The following is a 22,493-nucleotide window of genomic DNA, read 5'->3' on the forward strand; positions in this document are numbered from 1 at the left end:
ATGAGTATAACTTGCCCACAGGATATGAGCTGCCCTCTTATTTTCATTCACTCCTATTCATATATGCTCCCCTAAGAAAGACTGTAATTGAGGTCAGAACAGAGGCATGAAGTTCTCCTGGAGTTGTATAAATAGTGCACAGGTTTGCTAATGCAATAGTAACTGCTTTTTTGCATCCTAATTTTTCACTTTAATCAGGCAAAATTCTTGCAGTGAATTTTTGCATGGACTTTCACATGAACTTAAGACCTTACTGTGCTTAATAAACAACACTGAGAGAATACTTCATACCACACAGCAAAAGATTTCAATTTCATGTTTTAAAATTTGCTCACAAGCCCCTTGTTTAGACAACTAGGTAAGTGACCTTGTTTTCTGAAGTGGTGAGAATGCCACAGCTCCAGCTAAATGTGGTTTCAGTCTTTTCCATTAAAACCTGTTGACATAAATCTTCTGCCTCTCCAAGGATGTTTGCTGTGCCCAGCATGACTCAGGGTGCAAAAGGATGGATTCCTGAAGAGATATTTCAGAAGTTAGCAGCCTACAGTGCTGGATAACTGCTGGGTTGTATGCAGGGCATTGTGCGAGCGCTCATCCTGCACGTCTGTGCAAAGTGAGTTAATGTAGTTTGAGTCATCAGTGGGGGTGGCTGGGACAAATTTGCCTGAATTGAACAAAAAGTGCTCAGATGATCTATTCATGTAATTCGACTGTAGGCAGAGGTGAGACTTGGTAAATTCATTAGCTACACAGTCAGTGGCCTGTGCAAGCTTCTGATTTTGCATCCGTAGGACTTGCAGTGGTACTAACGGCTCTGAGTTGTACAGTAGTCAATAAGGATCTGATATTCATCATTCATTAAACTTTAATTTGTTGTTCCTCTTCTGAAGGTAGCTAGTAGCTTATCTTCATGAAGATGGCAGAGAAATAAGTAAATAAAAATATCTTGCATCTAATACCCATAGAGCATGTGGCCAGCTATGAAATACCTCAAATGCAAGAAAAGTCCTTTCTACTCGTACATTAATCTGTCTGAGGCTTGATTAAAGCAGGAGATCATTTTATCTCTTCTCTCTCTAGCATAGTTGCAGGTGAACGGGACCATAGTGTGTTTTTAACTGCCTGGCATAATGGGTCGGATTCTCAGCTGGTGCAAATCAGCATGCCTGGACCAACATCACTGATTTGGGCCTCCACATAGAAAGAAGTGTGTCCATCACTCAGTTTGACATAGCAATTTCCCTAAGAGTAGCTTTGAAACTTCCCCTGCAATATGACATGCTAGAATTGAGAGCGGTGCTTTTTTAACCTGATTCAGGGCAGTAGTTTCTTGGAGGACCAGGAAAAAGGTAAAAAAGCACAGTAGTTTTAAGAAACAAAAAGTCAGTTTATCCATTGGATCTCCCTGTGTCCTTGACCGCATATGCCTGCATGCCTCTGAGGTCTTAGACTATGGCCTTACTCAAGCTTCTACGCACATACTCCCTACTCTGCCATCTGTAGACCGCGTAACAGAGGTGTCAGATACTCTCCTTTTCTCAAGGTGTTTGCTAGCTTGTGTCATTCTTCGTGTAATTCGGAATGTGTCACCCGAATGGCACAATCGATGCAAAAGGCTTAAGTCTTGTATCACTGCCAGAAAGTAAACCTCAGGATGACAGAAAGCTTGTTTGCAGCTCTAATTACCTGTGATGTTCGTGGTGTTTGAATCCTCCACAGAGCCCAGGTTGTTGTCCCTGTCAGGGTCCTCAGAGCCACCTTCAAGGCCTGAACCAAAACCCATGAGTTCAACCAAAACTTTTTAGTTTGCTTAAGCAGGCTTTTTGTGTTAGACCTTTGGCAAACTAACTGGGGGGAAAAAAAAAGGCTGCGAGGGCATGCAGAGGGCTCTTCACAACAGCAGCTGTAGGGCTCTTAGGTGTTTGGTTATCCCTGGAGAAAAAGTCTCTCCGGAGGAGGGGGACCTCCTGCCTCAATCAGAGGCATTACAGCAGATCTTGTCGTCCTGGTATTGAGTTGTTTCCTCTCAGCAGCCCAAACAAAGCTCCCTACCTGGAAGGACGGATCAAGATACCAAGCCCAGCAAGGTGGTGGGTTGCTGTGAGTCCTGGGGGGGTTGAGGGGGCTCTTCTCTGTCTTGCCAGAGGACACAGCAGGAGACGGAGCTGGCAGGATTATTAAGGAAGTGAGACTGAGAGGCTGCAGGGACCTGTCCCTTAAAACAAGTATCTCTTGTCCGTCCTTCAATATTTTTACATAAGAAAGCCCCAGAACAAACATGTCCAGTTTCAGGAAATAGCACTTCACAAAACCCAAGCGCTCCTAGAAGAGCCAGGGGACAGAACTGGATGGAGCATCTGAGGTAGCTGCTCCTCATGGGCATTTAAACATGATGATGAAGACAGGGCTGGCAGCTGCCTCCATACCTTAGCAGACTGCAACAGCAACTGCAAGTATCATGACTGAAAAATGCTTCCAGCTCTTCCATCTCGGGCAGGCATCAACAATCCCCTACAAGCAGCATCTTTTCTCTCTGTTTCTTATGTTCAGATGGCTTGTGATATTTATCCACGCTGGCCTTCTCAGGTGGAGTAAAACACCTCTCTTACCATTGTGGTGTACTGTCCTCAGTAAGAAATACACACAAATTTTGTGTTTTTCAAATGTTAGCGTCCACTGTTAATGTTACTAACATGGATGTTACTAGCAGGGCTTGGTAACGTGTAACTTTTTGCCATGTTTTCCAAACATGTTTCTCAGCACGGTTCAGGTGTGGGAGGCTCTTACTGTGTTTTCCACTGGCAGGGAAGCTTCCTGCTGGCGTTTGTACTGACACAGCTGGGCTGGGGAGGCAGCAGTCAGAAATACTCCGTCAAGCTCAGCATGGGCACTAAATGGAACATGGTTTCTTTAACAGTGAAAGAAAAATTTGCTCCAGTTGTGCCAGATGCTGAGCTATGCAGCTGTCAGACCTGTTCTGTCTCCTGTGGTGACTAAGAAAGCTTAATTGCTTAGACAACCCAGCTGCATAACAGCAAACTTCCTCCATACCTAAAAAAAGCTCCTGAAAGCTGCCTGGCTATAGGCCACTGTGTTCCAAGACCTAGTTCAAAGGCTTTGACCTTCAAAATTTTACTACGATACTCATTTCCATGCGACACATCACTGGCTATGCTGCATAATGCATTCTGTCACATCAGTGAGGTGAAACTGGGACATATTGCTCAGGCAAACAATACATTTGCTATAGAAAACTGGACCAAAATGAAAAAAATACAAAAGAAGAGATAGCAAGTATGAAATTAAAATAAAGGCTCAACATTGAAGTTTAATGAGAGGGATGTTGAACAGAGACAGTTGGACTGAGTTTTGTCACTGGTTAAGCTTGTGCGGACTCTGAAGACAGTGAGCAGAGGACCACCTGATCTAGAATCACAGAACAGAGTGAAAATTTTCCTCAGTTGCCTTTTCCTAAATCTCTTATGAGGCCTTTTCTAAATTCTTTTTGTTCAGCCTACTCGAGGATTCTTGGTGTGCCTTGAGGACTCAAGGCAAGACTTCTTCCCTGGCATTTGTGGCCATTCTCCAGCTAGGGAGTCGAAATTTGTGCAGCTGTATTGAACTGCACTACTATGAGGCTTAAAAGTGTTTAGAGAACTTGGAGAAGGCCAAGATTGATGATGCATGCAACTGAAGGGCAATTTGTTCACACCTAGGAAACTGCACACAAGTTGTGGCTTGTGGGGTCAACAGCACACGGAAAGATGGATGATGTCATTGGAACAACGTCTCTGTACAAGCTTGTGAAGCCGAAATGAAGGCTTTCTACTGTCTGCTTTCTCCCATCTGCGTTCTGCAAGGCATTAGCAGGGCTCTAAGCATGGCAGCATCAGCCCCCACAGCTATGGGTGCAAAAAGTGGGTGCAATAAGTCCATGGCAGTATGTCTCTAGCAATAGCATACCTCTGTAGGACCGTTATGGAAGAGCAACTTCTCTCATCTCTTCAGCAAAGCAACCATTTGATTTCAATCACAGAGCCCCCAGCAGTCATCCCATGGGGGACTGGCTTTGCATGTGTGACTTAGAAGATCTCCCTGAAGTGGCAAGTGATGTTACTGAATGTACTTACCAGCAATTCAAGTGTTATGAACAGGAACACGTCTTCACAAAATTTAACTGCCTAGAAGCATAAGGAGTGAATACCCACACTGACGCCTTCCAGCAGCAGAGCCATCTGCATGATTTCTCCTGTTCCCAGAAGAGAAAGAGAGATTGAACAACTGGCTTCTTTCTGAAATGGGCTTTTTTTCTTCCATCCTACTAGTAGGAACCATCATTTTTCATTTTTTTCCCAAAAGGAAACTTTTGCAAGCTGGTGTCTGATTGCAGCCTCTGCCCACTGAAGCAGAATTTAAGCTTGCTACTTTAAGCACCGTTTTACGCTTTACCTTGTCCATTCTTGGAGTTGAATGCTGTTAGAGGATCGTCTGACTCCACATTATAACTTCTTGTCACCTCTTGTGTTTTCCAGAGAGCACCAGCAAGATACCAGCATCAACAGAAGGGACAAAAACTTCTTCACGTAAGTTGAATTAACAGAGTCTTTCTGTCTCTTTCTCTTTATATCTTCTTGAAACTGCTTCTGCAGCTTCTGCTCCCTCTTAGCAGAGAATAATTTGCCTGCATCCGCACCTCAGTACCTGCATATCACCTTGAATACTGGAGCTACTTCAGGGACTGAGAAATGAATGAAGAAGGTTTAAGCATACTTTTTAATATCCTGGAGCTGTATTGAGGATGTTAACTTGGCCTGCACTTGTCAGCCTGCAGCAGCCACAGCAAAAAAAATTTGAGAATTGTGTTTCAAAAAAGCACTTTGTGCTCCTGCTTCTGTAAATCTTAGCAGTTGCATAGGAATTTGCAGAGTGTATAGACATATTGATGTTTCCTCTAGAAAGTCTCTTGCCTGCTCTGTTCCTCAGGGCTCTACATACAATTCCTGACAGCTCTGCAGGGTCTGTGACTGTAGACAGGTAACTCACCGTCAATTTAACCACTTTTGAAGCTGCCTTGTCATACTAGCAGCCTTCTCCAGATGGTTTCCTTTCAGGCTGGTGGAATTTTACTTTCAGCATCCCGCCTGCAGTTATGGATTGCACGCCTCCAGAGTTACTCCTGGAACTGACCCCAGTGAGAAGTCACTTTCATTATTTTAACTATTAGAGCTACTTTATATATGGCCACAATACAAGCAGTTGTCTCTACCTCTGAGTTTGGCTGAGGGAGCTGTGGATAGGCATGTGTAAGCCGAGCATCCCAAGGATTTACAAGATGCACATATCCTGCTTGGCAAAGTGGCTGGGGTCATGCTAGCTTTTCTGAGAAAGCTATGTCTGGCAGAGACAGGTTTTAGTGTGAGATGACAGTGTTTGTAGGCTAGACCAAGGAAAACAGTGTGATTGCCAGATTTTGCATTTAGCATGCCTGCAGCCTTTCCTTTGATGCATCTGCGTGTGTGGCGACCTACTTCTGAAATCTTGGCACTGCTGCCTGACAGAAGAGCCATTGGATGTGCCCATATTCTTTCATGTTCTCAGTGGGGCCTGTCACTGGTGCTTCACTGGGTATGTATGAGACCACATAGCTAATAGCAAGTGTCTTGTAACCGTTGGAACCACTTTTGTTCAAAGGAGGTGACACGCTGGTCACCGACTCCACGGGGCTCGCCTTGCCTTCTCCCTTGTGCAGCAAGAATGCAGCCACTGCACTTCGCTCCCTTCTTTCCCATGAACTAAATTGCTTGTTCTTGAGTGGTCTCTTTCCCTGCTTATGTCCCTTCCAGTGCCTGCTGTTACAGTACCGTTCTTCTCTTTACTGCTATTGTGCCACTGGAGAGGAGGAGGCTGGGATGTTCAAAAGGCTGGACGCATTCCTGATGAATTGCTGCAGTGGCAGATTTCATGCCAGGCACCACATCACGACGTTGTCCTGAAGGACAGCAGAAAGCAATACGTTCAGTGGCTGCTTGTTGAGGTCTTCTCATGGAGCTCTGAGTTTTCCCACTCTTTTCCCAGTCTTCTCACCCAGCCCTGGGTCCAGACCATGTCAGCTTTCTCTGCCACTACAGGAGTCTCCTGCTGACCTATAAAGTCTGGGGCCCTGCAAATGCGTGTTACCTCTTTAATTGGAGATAGGCTATTGTGAGATGCTGGTGTTCAAATCACCAGGAGCTATGTCTCTTAAAGTATTGCTAGAGTTACTTTTTGGTGATAGGAGGACATACAGAGTGGTCTTGGATTTTAAATGTGGTTTTACTCTGCCTAAAAACTGACTCTGTTAGGCAACAGATTAATCTTTTCTGCCTGACGTGACATGTTGTTAAATATTTCACTACAGAGCGTGCAGTATGCCCGACCTGCTCCCTAGGACGCACAGGGTGGTTGCTAGCCACCCTGACTTCCTTCATCCCTCTCCACACTGGCACATCACATTGCCACCTTAGGCAAAGTGCTCTCTCTGCAAACCTTTCCTTCCAGCTGATAGTACTCCTCAAGCACACTCTTGAATTCTTTATTCATGTGTATGTTTTGCCCAGCTCCAGGACAGTGAAAGCCCATGCAGCCATCTAAATGCATGGCTATAGTGTGCTGTGTGGTTTGGGTTCCTATAGCTCAGGAGGTTCAGGCTTAACTTCACGCTAGCTTGCTTCTTCCATTATCTTTTCTGAGTGCTTCCTTTGTATGATCTGTGTTGAGGAACATTTCCTTCAGCTGTCCTACAAGATTATTTGCCATCTTGAGAATGCTTTTTCTTTGCCCTTTCTTTGTAACCACTTTGGGGCTGATGTCCTATTTTGGTCTGGAATGTGTCCTGATCTCTGCAAAGATGGTGGCACCCAGGGACCCTGCTCTCTTTCAAGCCACAGAGGTCCTTAGCCATAGTTGTGATAGAGCTGGAGGCCTGACTGTCCATTTGGAGTTATGTGAGAAGAAGATAAGAAGCCAATATTTTCTGGGTCAGCATGTGGATCTTCAAGACCCTCTTCTTTCCACTTTCCTCTGATGCTGCCACAAACAGCTGAAAACTTTGCTCTCTCTTAGCCAGTTTTCTCCTGGCCTTCCCTCCCAGGACCATGGAGCATTTTTGCTGTAATTGATTGTTCACAGTGTGCCTAGGACATGCTGTACTGACTTTGAAGTTCTTTGCTTTCTCGAGCTATCTCATTTTTTTCTCTGCTTTGGCAGATTACTGAAAAAAAAAAATTTAAAGAAAAGAAACCTCTACTGGGGGAAGATGTTCAGGCTCCTCCAATGTAGCTGTGGCTGTATTCTCACAACTTTGTTGTTACTTCTGTGTGTTGCAGAACCCATGCTTAGGATACAAGCTTCAACAGAAGGAACAAACACTTCCTCCTGTAAGTATATATAAGTTGTTTAAATTATTGCTGGCAAGACCCTCAGGTACATTTCTCACTCCCTAGCTTAGAAAAAAATGTGCTTCTATCTAAACCCAGGAACAGTTGGGTAGGATTCTTACACTACAAGGTACACTTGTTATTTTTTTTATATATATATTGTAACTCTCAGAGCCATATCCATTGAGGACTGAGGGCTAAACACCTTCCTTAAGGAAGGTCAAAGCACACACTTGGGCAGGACAAAGGAGGATGAAACTGCTTTAGTGTTTCCTATCTGGAATTCTCTTCCCTGCCCTCCCCACGTAATGTATGGTTTCAAATGCTGTCTGCTTTGCCCCTGCCTCCACAGCCCCTGGCCCTAAGGTAGCTGGAACATCCTCAGGTCCAGCCATCTCCAGCTGCAGTGCATTTCCCTTCATCCCCATGCCAGCTGGTGTATATTAGAGCTCCTAAGGCTCTTTCTCCTGTGCCCTGCTGGCCTTGGGAAAAAGATGATGAAGGTGAGGGCATCTTTTTGTGTCTCTTCTCTCAGCTGGGACAGAGAACCAGAAATGGTTCCCCTTCCTGCAGAAGAGAGATTATCTGCTCATCTCAGGAGCATACTGGGAGCTGCAGGGGTACCAGAGAGGAAGATGACTCTTTTCTTTCTCTGTAGTGATGCTTCTCAGGGAAGCATGCTTTACAGCCATAATTCTGTGCACTTTTTTACCCTTGAGAACCACCAGGCAGAGCCTTCTTTACCCATATCCACCATCTACCCAGCCTGGTTTTGAGCAGTCTGGAAGGACACTTCACACAACGAAAGTCAGCAGGGTTGCAGGAGGTAGGGTATTGTTGACCTTCTTCTAAAGCAGTAAGTATTACTGGATGCCAGGAACAGGAGGACAGGTGAGATAGACCAGTGGTCCAATCCACCCCGATAGTTTCAGTGTTGCTATAAAATATGCTGTGTGCTCTACAGCAAAGTATACATAGATATCCTTAACTCACACCTAATAGCTACTGTACTTGTGCTTCTGCATAAGGGGGAATGGTCAAAGCCAAATCTCTGGACACAGTATTCTGACAATTTTTCATAATTTATATGAGATACAAAAGATTAATTTTCATAGATTTTCTTCTCATCTATTAGACTGATAAGTGTTTTAAGTGTGTGTTGAAGGAGTTTTAGAAATCAGATAAGTTTTTTTTAAAAGACCAAAAAGCTTTCTGCCGGCAAGGTGAGAAAAGTCCATGTTTTTGCCCTGCTGTTTCCTGTGATGGATAGCAGCAGGGTAGGCAGGAATAATTCCTGGAGCAGTTTAAAACAGTCATTTCTTTCTCTTCTCAGTTGCATCAATGTAAATCAGGAGTAGTACTATGCAAGTCCCTAAAATAAGTAACGAAGAGAGAGCAGTATTGGATATTTCTGCCTATGCTGTGTAGGAAAGATACTACAAAGCAGGAGGCAGCCAATCTTTTGATAACAGCTGTGAATGTCTACTCACACTACAGAACGATGAGGGAATTGAGTCCATGTACTTACTCTAAAGTTGCTTAGGGTTTTTCTTTTCTGAATTTCAGTGGGACATGTCCATTTCACACTTGTCACTGTCAATCTTGTAACAGCTACAGGAGATAAAATAAACTGTTTCCTTCCACTCCTCAGACAATAGCAGATGTTTCAGAGAACATGCCAGCGCTGTCACTGTTGACCAGACGCTGGGAAAGACCTGAGAACAGCAGAGTGATTCAGTAGGATGTCTCCCTTGGGCTTTCACAAGTGAACAGACATGTGTCATGCTTTGCTTTTTTGGCGTTCCAGTGACAGACGGATATTTGGAGAGCTAAAAGTTTAGAAAAATCCCATCTCTTTATGACTCTCCACAACAGACATCCCAAAACTGAAGGTCCCTCTATCCTTTTGTATGCACATCTACCTACACTCCTCAAAATCCAGCCCATTTTGAGAGTGTAGGCCTCCATTCTTAAGTAAAAGGGAAAGGGAAGACTGTGATGTATTCCCAGTTTCACATAAAGGGCTGCTGAGCAGGTTGGGGAGTCAGTAATCCAAGGAAGGAGGAGGAAATTCATGCTTTTATGTCCTGTTTCATAGTGTGAGACTTTGTGGCACTGATTGCTAACAATGCCCCTGGCGGGTAGAAATGCTTCCCACCTTCTCTTCCACCCCAACCCTAGGATTGTTCCATATATATTTATTTTGTACTGTGTAATATTGAAACCTAAGTTACAACTTTCATTTTCCTTGACAACAGAGCTATGATATGTTTTTTCTTGCTGAATGAAGTGAACAAACCAGCAGCAATTGGAATCCCGTGTGCTCTCATTACCCTGAACTGCAGAGGCATTCTTAAGCACATCGGAACAGTTTGGGGACAGAAGACATATTTACTACCCTTGTTTCCAGGACTGCAGCACTCTGAAACAAATGCCTTATGGCCCTGTGAATTTCGTCTGCTCAGGAGTTGCAGTGGAAAAAGAAAATCTGAGACTTCACCCTAGTGCCTTGGTTTTATGGGTTCAGTCAACTATGTATTCAAGAGTAGAGAATGAAAATGTAGTGGTCTTTTTGCTGTTTTGGGACTTGTTAAAGGAATCTTGTCTTCTCACTTTGACAGGCAAAAATAGCAAACATATGGCAGTCTTCCTTTTCTTTAGAAAATTGGTCCCAAAACTTGCATTCTTGTTTGTAAGTTATAACATACCTGGAAAGAAATTAAAAAACAATCAGGCTTCCTAGGTTAAAATCATCAGCACTTGCACACAGCCTCCTGGTGGAGGTATCCTGCAGGAACATTTGTATGGTGCAAGAGGGGAGAAGGGAAATGGTGAGATATAGGCTGTTTACAGTAACCACAGCTGCTGTTGGTATGATGGTGTACAGACCAGCAGTGGTACGGCTCCTTAGCCTGTTTCCATGGACAGTAACAGTCCAGAATCCCGTGCTCTGAAGGCTAAACTGGATCAAAAGCTGAGCACTTGTAGCAGTAGGAGATAACAATGTTGGACAGAGCCAGAGCCTGTGGGAGTATATTTCAGACTCTTCATCACAGGCAGAAACATTTGCTTAGTTGCACCTTGCAGCATTACCTTCATGCCCTTGTTTATGCTGCCCACTTAAGGGCTCCTCCCTAGAACATGTGTGGAGGCACTTCCTCCAGCAAAGAGACAAGGCATACTGTGTACTCTGTGTGTTTCAGACCTGATTGTCTTACACCGGGATTCTCAGTTCAGATTTGTCTGCTTGTGCAAGATGGTGCATGGCATTGGATGTGCTTGGAGCATGCATCCTCTTGTCCACTATCTAGCAGTTTGATATGATGCCCAGCTGGAGGCAGTAGTACGGATGAAGAGCAGGTAGAATGCTGATGCCACCTTGCTTGTGGCTTCTTCTTCGGAAGAGTACAGAGCAAGTTTATTTAGCTTTTGGCCAGAGGGAAAGAACCGGTGTTGGTCATTTGTCCCATAGATGACTTTAGTCTCATTTTCCCACAGACTTTCATGCTGGCCTCTAAAACCTGCACAGAAATTTTAAAAAGAAAGATTAGTTGAAGAAGAAATGTGTCAGTTTGGATTGCTCATCTCTTCTCTATGGAATTATTAACTTGCAAGCTCCAAGCCTGGCACAGCAAGGCACCTTCCTAGCACTTGTCTTCTCACGGTGCAATAACAGATTCCAACCTGCATATTAAATGAAGAGCAGATACAGAATGTAGGAAGGAGGCATGCAAAGACTTTTTGCCTGTCACATTTTCTCAAGTACAATACTGAGCTGCTTTGAGGAAAATGTTCCAGGCTGAGCAGTAAAACCTTCTATGACGTGGTGTTAGGGTCATTGGTTTATAGGGTATTTTTAACAGGAAAATTTTACAAGGCAAGCAGCCTGGACAATAAATCATCTATGTCCTAAAATATTAACAAGTAAGTTAAGTTTCTGCTAGTTTCTGCTTTCGTTCATCTCCTAAAGTGAACCCAGTCCTCCTCCCCTGTATTTATTTATGTAGTACCTGAGAGGAGTCCACTTTCAAAAAACATGAATTTTGTCTAAGAATCATACAAACCTGAATCAGCGCTTCTGGAAGACAGAAAGCTTGGGCCCCCAGTGATACAGGTTTTATGTGGCTGTTTCTTCTGTCTTCAGGTTACTTATCCAAACCTCCAAAGACTTTCTGATTTTGTTGCTATTTCAAGCAATCATTTAAAAAGTCATCTTGATTTGTTACAAGTACTTAGACCACTCAAGCTGTCCTGCTATCTGATGTTTGGAGTTTTGTTTGGGTTTCTTTATTTTATTTTTTTAATAGTACTCATGTGCAGGTACCTACAGGAATGTGCTTGTCATTGATGTGTGGCCAAAAGTTGTGGAATCAAGAAAAGGCAGATGAAGAGTGAAACTCCATTCTGTGGTCTTTCCCACTTTCTGAGGACCATGTGAACTGCAGTTCTTCTAAGATACAATGTGACTTGGTGACCAGATATCTTGCAGTATAGCAGAATATAGTACATATGGTGTTTCTGAATTAATTCAGTTTACTCTGTTTTGTTTGGCTTCATTTTATTCTGAGTTTGGCAGATGTTAATTTCTAATATTCCCTCTACAAGAGAGGGACAAAGAAGATGATAGTATGATGGACAATGCTGCAGCACACTGTAAAGATCAGAAAAAATCACGGGACGCTGCCTAACCGTTGAACGTGTGTTTAACTTCTTTCATCCCAAAAAGGCTCTGCTGTTTTGTCAGAAAACCTAAATACACGGGTAGCAGCTCAGAGACTTCTGAAATGCACCTATCTTTGGGTAAAAGAGCAGAATTGTTTTAGGAGAGTCTAGTAACATGGCAGAGTCACTTGGGGCAGGATGGGAAAAGAAGAATACTGTAACCAGTTGAGAAGGCTGAGGGAATTCAGATGGTGAAGGCAATTACTGAAGGTTGCAGTTACACTAGCACAGCAGGACTCCCTGCTCTCGTAATAAGTTAGTCTGACATCTTAAACTGTCAGCATTTAACTCATCCATTCCATGGACTGAAAGGCTGCTTCTCCAGGAAAGTCATATACCTGGTGCCCTGCTGGGACAGTGGGTCAGAGGAAAACACTATACCACCTCATGCAGTTTGCTTTGGTATTTCACTGGTGTTATTCTTCTGAATAATCTTCTCTGGAGAAAACACTTTGCTTTGTTCTAAGGAGACAGTGAATGAGCAAGGGCCAGGTCAGATAACTAGTTCTTGTTTAATGCAGAATGAGTGAGCCTCCTGGTTAGTGAAATCCTACTGAAAGAGCAGAAATGAAAACCTGTGTCGATCCCCTGTTAAAACCCATCACAGTGTGCAGTATTTTCCAGTTTCTTTCTCCGCAGTGGACACTAATCACAGTGGGCAATGAAGCGGTAATCTCAGTACCCTTACGATTTTGTTCTGGTGTGACAAATCCTGTATCCTGTGTTTAAATTTCACAGATAGGGCAAACTCATACGAATAGATAACATTTCCCAGAGACACAGCTTTCAACGTTTTGTCATTCCCAGTCTAAGGCTGGTGTGACATTAAATGTCTGCTCCCAAACCACTTAATCTTGCAGGGTCTTCTGTAGTTGCACTGTTGGTCCCCTAGCCTTGCTCTGAGCTTGGGTTGGCACTGAGGTCCTGAGCTGGGTTATGCAGCTCCACTGGGAAGTTTGTCCATGTCAAACTTCTGAGATAACATCACTAGCACAGAGTCAATTCTCTTTGTAGTGAGATTTCTTGGGGTTTTTTCCTTCAAGGAGGTCAGAGAGGTAAAAGGCAATGATGGGTATAAGCAGTATTAAAATTGGAAGAAGCTGACATAACAGTCACAAAGGAGTAAGTGCAATTGTTTATATAGCTTAAATACAGCTGCCAGAGTGGAAGGGTTTGAAGGACATTGGCTTCAGCTACCTGTGTATTTGTGCATGTAAGAACAAATCTATAAGCCTAGTGCTTGCCTCAGTATTTGTATATGATGAGGCAATAGTGTTTTATATATAAATACACATGCATATACAGGTTTATAAAGTATACATATGTAAGTGTGAAGGCAATGGTTTGGATCTGTTTATTTCAGCCTGTGCTTTCCTGAGGTCATGGATACACCATGAAAAGGACTACTAAAAGTGCATCTGTCTACTCTGCTGGCATACATGTCACAAAAGCTACTTCAAATGTTTCTGTTGCTTGTAATATTTCTGGAAGAATTTCACAGACCCACCTCCCATTGCCTTTAACATGTTGTGGATCATCTTCTCTCCAAGGTCCTAACAGAAACTCTTCCCATCATTCAGCAACAGGGATCAGTAGTTAATTTTTTTTAAAACCTGAATGTGTCCTTACTGGTGGAGTGGGGGACACCCTCACAGCAGAGTAGCTGTCCAAAAGCCATGTTGTTAATTGCTGCATCAGCTGGGTCTCAGAGATAAGAGCCCTCAGAGATGAGGGCTCCACCTAGCTTTCCACAGGATCCCCGAGTATATCAGGACCTCTTTTTCTGAGACCCTGTAAGTCATATGGGAATTTGGCTTCAAGGGGCTGCTGGTAAGGCCTGGTTTCTTTGAGGGTCTTCTAGAAGGTTTAATCATGGCAAAACCTTTCCTAACAGAGCATTAGTTTATGCCTTTCTGAAGACTTCTTTCTACTATGCTGAAGTGACATGTGCTATGTGCCCACCTGAGACCAAAATCAGCATCTTCCCAGCATAGCCTATGCTATACTGCATGACATGATCTTGTAGCACAGGGGTGTGTTGGTGGTCTGACCTTGTTTTTTTGGTCACTGTGTTTTGGTCAAACATTGGAATAGGCTGTCCAGGGAGGTGGTGGAGTCACCATCACTGGAAGTATTCAAAAAATGTGTGGACGTGGCACTTCAGGACATGGTTTAGTGGGCATGGTGGTGTTGTGTTGATGGTTGCACTTGATGATCTTAAAGGTTTTTTCCAACCTTAATGATTCTGTGAGTCTATGTCTTTCATGGGAAGAAGTTCATGGTGTTGTCACTGTGACAAAAAAGGGTGCTCAAGGACTCCTGTTCCCTGCTGGCCATACCCTTTCTGGGTAGCAATTACAAACATACTTTGTGGTATTGGATCAGTCTGAGAAGACTTCCCTCTTCCATGTCATTTTTGAGGCATTAAGGTAGTTCATACTAAATAAAGATACATGATAGGCAGTGATACTTCCTGGACAGACATCTGTGAACAACATGGAATACCCAACCTTGACAGAAGCAAGCATTTATTTCAGGCACTCTGGTGAACCAAGATATGTCATTAACCATGCTGAAATCGAGAATGTCAGTACTTTGTAGGAAAGCGTAAAGGATCCATAGAGCTCAGAGAGTGCAAAAATAAGATACAACAGACAAAAATTATGAATATGTGCATGGGCACAGAATAATATTTGTATTTTAACACAATAGACAATTCCCAAATTACCCCTATAGCCTGGAAATTCTGTTCATCTCCTTATCTTCCACCTATTCCCAATAATATCTGCCTACATACCCCAAAGAGACTTTGCCTTAGGGCACCTTGTTGTGTTAACCCCATGAGTGGCTAGCAATGCAAGGTCCTTTGTGCTCCTCAGGAGGCCCTTCTGCCCTGAGAAAGACCTGTTTCCAGCCCAATTCTTGGTTTTGGAGGGGGAGTTTCTGTTGTTTCAGCTTTGGTGGAAAGGTCCAACAAAGAGGAAGGTCCCAAAGGTGGTTTAAGTTTCCAAATCATAATTACCCCAGCATGCCTGGAGGTTTGCTGGGGTCCCTTTGACGGAGGGGCACACACAGCTGCCTTTCTTAGATGGTATGTCCTGAGCTTTCTGTTCCACGTTGTCCCAGGGAAGGTCTTAGACTGCATAGGCTGTAACCAGACACACTGTGGCATAGCAGGGCCCTGGCCCATGAAAGGTTGTTCCAAGTTTGTGGTCTGGCAGTGGAAGTCTGTGATGAAGCAGAAACACAAAATGAATTAAATATGAAGAAGTCCAGAGACTGGGTCCAATGCTTTGTTTTCATGCTGACCTTCCAATCCAGGCAGTTCTGGTCAACCACAAAATGCAGATGCTGTTGTCTAGGAAGGAACAAAGTTTCTTAGAGAGCAATAGGGGAAAGAAATATACCCCTCTGAATTATCTATCATGTCTCCTAGGCTCTTCTAATTCCTCAGCAGGAATCCACAGAGTTTCTACCACTGGAAGTGCCTTAGCATTCAGTTTGATCTGTTTCTAGTAGATGAGAACAGAGGATAACACAGCAGTAGATACAAGATGAACAGAAAAGTACACTGTTACTTTCATAATAACTTGTAAAATATATGGCTTTGAATAAGTTTCCATTTGCTTAAAAATAACCCCTTGATAAATTGATACTTCATAATAAATGCAAACTGCATGACAGAAGTTGTATTTCAAAAGCCATATGCAGGGCACTGTATACATAGAATCATAGAATCTTTGGGTTGGAAGGGACCTTTTAAGGTCATCTAGTCCAACCGCCCTGCAAGGAGCAGGGACATCTTCAACTAGATCCTTTTCATAGATGTATGGCTTTGAAATGCTATCACTGCGTCCTCTCATTAGCTTCTTCACAAACACAGTGGCATGCTATGGCTGAGACTCAATTTAGACTAGAGCAATTCCTACCACGTAAATTAAAAGCAATACTCCTCTTTCACATTCCTGTTCTAGCAGTATCCTAACAGTGCAGTGGGAGCCAAGCTAAACCCTTGGGAAGAAATTACCATTCCATTCTTTATGTCCACGTCTCTTCTAAATTGGCTTTTGGTAACCTCTCCTAATTGCATGCAAAGTGGGAAAATTGTAGCTCCTGTGACTTTTGTTATCAAAATGTTCCCACAGGTTCCTAATGATTCCTGCCGTTCTTGACATCCTCCCCCTGTACAGAGAAGAGAAGGAATCGCTGTAGTCACTGCAGCAATTAAAGAACAACCTTTTACACTGTGATCTTCCTTCTAGGTGTGCGTCTTCCTAAATATTTAGCAGTAGTCAGCTAGTCAGTAATACTGAGTTGCATCCACAGTAGCATGGAAATGCATGGCAAGGGATCACAAAACACCCACTCCGTTTTTTTGAAAAGAAAGCTATGCCCTGGAACAATTGTTCTTTATGAATCCTGTCTGATGGATATCAGTATTTTCTTTCAGTGAATATATATGTATGTAAAGGCCCTTGCATTTCTTCACAAGACTTTCTTCTCCTGACTGCCCACTCTTCATGCTAGTCATTTCAACTTCGTTATGGATGTACAGAGCTCATAGACTTTATGAGTAGTTTATATTAATCACAGTATCCAGCTGTCTGAGATGTTTTGGCAAAATAATTCCAAATTTTCCCTTCTACAGGGATCTGTTTTTTACAAGGGAGGAAAATTTTCACAGCCCTCTGATTTCCAAACTGCATCAATCCTGTTGCAAGCTAAAATAGCATGGGACATTTCTAATTTATGATGGATGATCATAAAGGCTAAACCTAGGGTGCTAAGTGGAGTGAGGCTGAGTGAGCTGTAGTACTAGAGCAGCGTTTGCCCATTTCATCATTAACATGCTTACTTCTGTTATTCTGGCTCATATCAACTACTGCTTTTCAAGACACCTAAGCATAGTATGAGGGGTTAAGTGCATCAAGATCTTTCTCAGGAGGCCGTATGGGTACTACCCTACCAGCCTGGCTCCCTTCATTCTAAGCAGTCCTCCCACATCATCCCAACAGACGTTGCAATCTCCAAGGACTCCCAGGTGCCTTTATACCATACTAGAGGGAATTAATCATAAAGCCATATTCATGTCATAAAAACACTGCCTGGGTGGGCTAAGACACAGCCTTCCCACAATTTAGACACCGGGAACTGGAAAAAGCACACATGTAAATTATTTTTAACAAAGGCCAGAGCCACAATGAAGTGGCGTGTAACACAGATGTGGCCCAGCTATGACACTTGCCCTAGGACTGTGAGCATGATCCATTCCCTTTGCTACTAAGCTGTGTGGGCACATCTGAGTAGTCAAGCTGCCTATCTCACCCCAGCCTTCCCGACCATGGTATACTTGTGGGGCACAAAGCAGCTGGTGTTACACCACAGCCCTCCCAGGTTGAGCAACTGCAGCCACTGCTCTTCAACAGAGAGATGAGGCAACACCTACTACACTCCAGGCCCAAGCCAAGAGAAGAGACAACTGTTTTTCCAGCCCTGAGCATTTGGTTTTTTGGTCTGTTCATTAGTTTCTGTTTTGTTTATTCAGCACAGAAAACCACCTGGCTCGAGAGCTATAAATGTTCAGAATTGATGCTGAGTCAGGAAAGATTTGACTGGACACAGCTCTGCAGCCTGAAGCCTTTATGAACACCATGTGCCACTGAGCTTATCTTAAAGTTTAGCATTTATACATGGGGTAGTAATAGCCCTTCAGAAATTAGTACAGTCATTATTTTTCTGAGGTTTGTAAAGTGGAATTTGCACTTTATTACTGATATTTTTCTGGTAATATTCACAATGATCCAAAACATGATTCTTAATAACAGAGTCAAGCATCTGACAGATTAGCTTTCCAAAATGTCAGCAGGTTTGCTGAGGAGTACTACTGCAATGGTTAGTTTTTAAAAGAAAAAGATAAGACATGCTCTAGGGAAGAAATATGAGGGCATTTTTTCAATAACATCTATTTTGCAGGCAGATACCTAGCGGTGAAAGCCACAGCTACCTGCATTGTAGAAAGCTACTCATTAGATCTGCTGCTGCCAACTGTGGCAGAAATTGTCAGTGGCAGAAGTTTCTTCTTATCTTTTCAAATTAGAAGTGAGCTAACGACATGTGATGCTTTTATCTGTTTTAAATATTTGTGTTTTTATATACAGGAACTGAGGATTTTCTTTCAGTTGTAGCTAAAATTCTGTTGTATGCTTTTAAGCACTGGCATCCAATGCTGTGGGGCATGAGTTCAACAGTTTAGTTACTGTTCTGAGAGAATAGTAGGTTTAAATGTCTGGTACTTTCGCCTGATTAAATGCCACACCACCCATGCCCCCTGCTTTTTTCCATTCTAAGAAAGTCCAAAACTAGCATTGATTGTTTTGAATTCCTTAATATTTTATGTTATTTAAAGCAATGTGAACATGGAGTGATTCCACTGACTCCACAGGACACACAGTGAAATAGGATTGGAGTCTAGTCTTGCACCATACTTTTTATACTGTAGTATGACTTTTATTATTTCCCTCAAATAGCTCTTTCCTTCCATTTCCCACTGGGGAAATCTTTGACTTAAAGCAAGCTGCAGGCTATGCATAGTTCTTGAATATTTTAATGATCCACACAAAACCCATTAGCTGCCACGATGGCAACTAATACTTGACAGACAGTAGGATAACGGTTGTCTCAGGGTCTGCGGGAGGCCAGAAGAATCTTAAACACTAATTTTGCAGGAAGGATGAAGACTTGCCATGAGCAGCAATGCAGCTCATTCAAATGCGTGTCTGTCTGTCTGTCGTGATGCAGAACTGGTGTTTCAGTTCCCTGGTGTAATGAGTGCCAAATCAGATGCTGTCCCCGGTTGCTAGGCAAGCTACATCTGCCGAGTAGGTGCCTGTAACTCCTTTAAATATTTGTCACTTTGGAAAGAGGAGGAGGTTAAGATAGGCCCAGGGAAGGAATGTTGTGAATATGGATCCCGTATCTTTTTTGGTAGACTACTAATCAAGCCAATGTTGCTGTGGTCCCTGAGAGCGGCAGATCAATCCCAAGCTTCGTGGGAGGTAACACAGGTCTGAAATCCTCTCCAGGTGTGTTCAGCCAGCACATTTGGGCTATGCATTGGTGAAATGCTTTCCAGCAGGCAAGGGAGACAAAATTAGGCATGGCTTAGGGACTGTTAACCTTAACCTGTCCAGTTGATGTTTCTGTCAGATGCAGAGGATTCTTGGTGTGTTCCCCACAACATCCGTATCCTGCACCAAGCCTACAAGTGACCTCTCATGTTGGCAGCAATGCCGTGAGTGAATTACACTTCAGACAAGAGCTAAATGCCAGCACCTTACTAATGCTTCCAGCCAAATGGACACCTGGAGGGCTAATGTATTATTGTACTTACTGCTTGAGTTATGCAGAAAATATGCAGTAAAACTCCAGATAATTGGATGTGGGTTGCATTTGCAATTACATCTTCACTGGATAATATGCATGCATCAGAGACCTAATATTCATCCCAGCAAGGGAGCACAGTTATAGGCAGGCTGAGCAAATGGAGCTTTTCAATTTAAATGTGCAAATGAATTTTATACACACATGGGCACTATTAGCAGATGGCCAGTAAGGAAGGCTGGGTACAGGGCAGGGATTCTTTCCTTTTAATTCGGTAAGAATCTGTTCCTCTGGATGATGTTTTGTCCTGAGGAATAGCTTTTATTATCTGTAAATACCTTGTAAAATGTGAGAGTGCCATTCACAACATCCCAAAAGCAGCATGTGTGAAGTACTGGATGGAGAATTTTCTCTGGATGGAGGAAAAATAATCAAAAAGAGTGAGCCAAATATACTATTATTAAATTTGCAGAACAAGATGTGGAGCAGGTAGCTCTAGCAGAAACGCATTAGCTATAGTTGATGTACTGGCACAAGATTGCTGAAAATTTTGAAACTTCCATAAGGAAGAAAGAATTCTTTAAAAAGCTGTTTAAGAAGAAATGGGCATCAGCTAACTCTTTAGAATGGGAGGCAAGCAGAGAATTGGTTATCACTCGTCCAGACTTGCCGTTCTCAAGTTCATCTGCTGTATATTAGTATTAAAGGGGTGGTGGAACACAGGAAAGGCTACTCCAAGCAGAGAGGAGAGCATGTGTGTATGAGCTGGCATTTCTGCTGAGCCTTTGTCTCAACAAGATCTCACTACTCATTTCTTAAATACTGCCATATTCTTGCATCTCCCCTTTTGTTATCACAGGAAATTGTAGTGTGACAAAGTACATTACAGCATTTGTGTACTGACTAAGAAGGGTCCAGCGAGGCTTTAAGGAGTTCTACATACTTTTCTGATCTCTGAGGGCTGTTCCTTCCTCGGCCCTAGTCATCATCATGTCTTGGCCTTCAGTAGCTCTGCAGAAAATAGTCATTCCAATTAATTTTGAGCGCAATCTCTGTGCACAATACCACCTCTCAAAATTGAAATACCACAGTCTCCCAAACAAGAGTCCCAACAGTCAGCCAGTCAAACTGAGAAGCAGTCTTGCTGCTATACCTCCTCTACCTGGCCAGGGAAGAAAGGGAAGCTGACCTTCTGGAAAACATTTGCTGCAGGGCAAAATTTATGCCGCCAGCCCGTGCCCACAGATGATGGGGAAGCAGACCAGCCAGAGACACGCAACAGCAGGCAGGCTAGCCAGCCCCAGCGCCTGCTGCGCCCAGTGTCCTGTCTCAGGCAGCAGGCAGCAAGTGGTGCCTTAGGGACTGGTTGAGGAAAGACACAACAGAAAGATGATGCCTTTACTAAATGAGTTTCCTCCTAAGCCATGACCATGAGAGGTAATGCAACCTTTCTGACTCATATTTTTCCTCTCGTTAGATCTGCGGGGAGTCTTGTCTCTTCTGTAATCTTGTTTGGTTGTTGGCTCCAACTCCCTCCTGCTCTCCCATAGCAACCACCACCCCATTATGCCTTGGATCACGTTCCTTACCGTGAGGCCAGCAGTGACTTTGGAAGGGGGCTTCTCCCACCTTATAGACTCAGGGCAGTCAGGGACAACAGGTTATTAAACCCTAAGCCACTAAGTGGACTGTAATCTTCTCTTGGTGTGCTGCCTCTCCTCATCCCTTGTCTACATCAACTAGAGACAATTACAGCAGCAAGCCACATAATTAAATATTGTGGCTGGAGTCACATGCCATTTCAGACACCTTGAATAGTGTTGCACATGGTTCATGTGGGAATACAGAACACCAAAATATGTCATTGCTTTAATGATTGCTGTCTCTAACTGTGGGTGTGGCCAAAAAGGGAGAGGAAGGTGCAAAAATAGTCTTCATGGAAAACCGTGGACTTATTTTATTACCTAGAAAATGTCATCCTTGCCCTCTTGTGATTAATGATTGACTTAAATACTAAAGCATGAGGCCTACTAGCCCTTGCATAAGAAACACTTGTTTTTGTTAGTGCAGCAAGGGAATGCATGTTCCTATTTTTCATGCAACTGTCAAATCTTTTCCCCAAATTTCCTTAAGAACTTGTCCTGAAGGAGGCCTAAGGAAGTAAGTGTTTCTCAACAGCAGATAAGATTTTTTTCTTTCTTTTCTGTTCCCACATGGAAAAAAGAAATGTGTCTATTCCCCATACAGGAAAGTCTAACCACAGAGGGCTATAAAATCACTTGGCAGGCTGGAGGGGCATAACTTGGCCTGCTCCTCACAGCCCACAAAGGCCCCTCTCTTAGCTCCAGAGATGGAGGGGAACATCCTGACTGGCAGAAGGCACTCCCTTCACTATACTGGTGATATAAGGTCATAAACTGGGAGACCTTGGGGATCTCATTTCGCAGCCCATGTGAAGTGTTGAGAAGGCGTTAGTCTTTTCAAGACTTCTAATTGACCTTAAGGCTGGCCACAGTTTGACCTGATTATGGTTTATTTGTCCCATAGCAGATACAATTAATATGTATCACCCACAATTAATATGTGGGTGAACATACAAGCAGAACAATGTCTTCAGCGAGGAGCTAGCACAAGGCTTCTGTCACTAGCACTCGCCTTTGCCCTGTTGTTTCACCCACTGTGATTAGAAATTCATCAAATATGTCTGGAGCATTTGCATGCTTAGCCTGCTTTGGAAAGAGGGGATTGTCTAGCTGTGAAAGGAGATTATGCAGCAATTTCCTCCTCGGCACAGCAAGGCAATGAATCTGACTCTTCATTATAGAGGAAGGATGAGTAAGAACAGTTGCATTTCCTGTGCAGTGAGAGCAACATGAGCCGTGCTCCATGTTCCTTTGGGAATTTTCCATGGTCATGTTGGTTTCAGACATGATGCATAATGTTACTACGAGAAAATGTAGATAGGAATGCTTATGG

At 43.3% G+C, this 22,493-nt stretch overlaps 1 protein-coding gene across 3 annotated transcripts in view; it reads left to right on the top strand.

Moving 5' to 3' along the window:
* The window catches only part of NRG1 (neuregulin 1), a gene marked incomplete at both ends in the record, with an annotated part of 184,866 nt that overhangs the window by 44,033 nt on the left and 118,340 nt on the right, over positions 1-22,493 (top strand). For 2 of the 3 annotated variants that reach the window (XM_082013483.1, XM_082013484.1), the window contains one exon: positions 7,264-7,415. In XM_082013483.1, coding sequence (XP_081869609.1) covers positions 7,295-7,415 — 121 coding nt within the window. Of the gene's footprint in view, positions 1-4,532; positions 4,584-7,263; positions 7,416-22,493 lie in introns of those variants that run through there. The other variant, XM_082013482.1, reaches the window with a different exon arrangement.

Source organism: Phaethon aethereus, assembly GCF_964289735.1.
Source record: "Phaethon aethereus genome assembly, chromosome: Z".
Taxonomy (NCBI): domain Eukaryota; kingdom Metazoa; phylum Chordata; class Aves; order Phaethontiformes; family Phaethontidae; genus Phaethon; species Phaethon aethereus.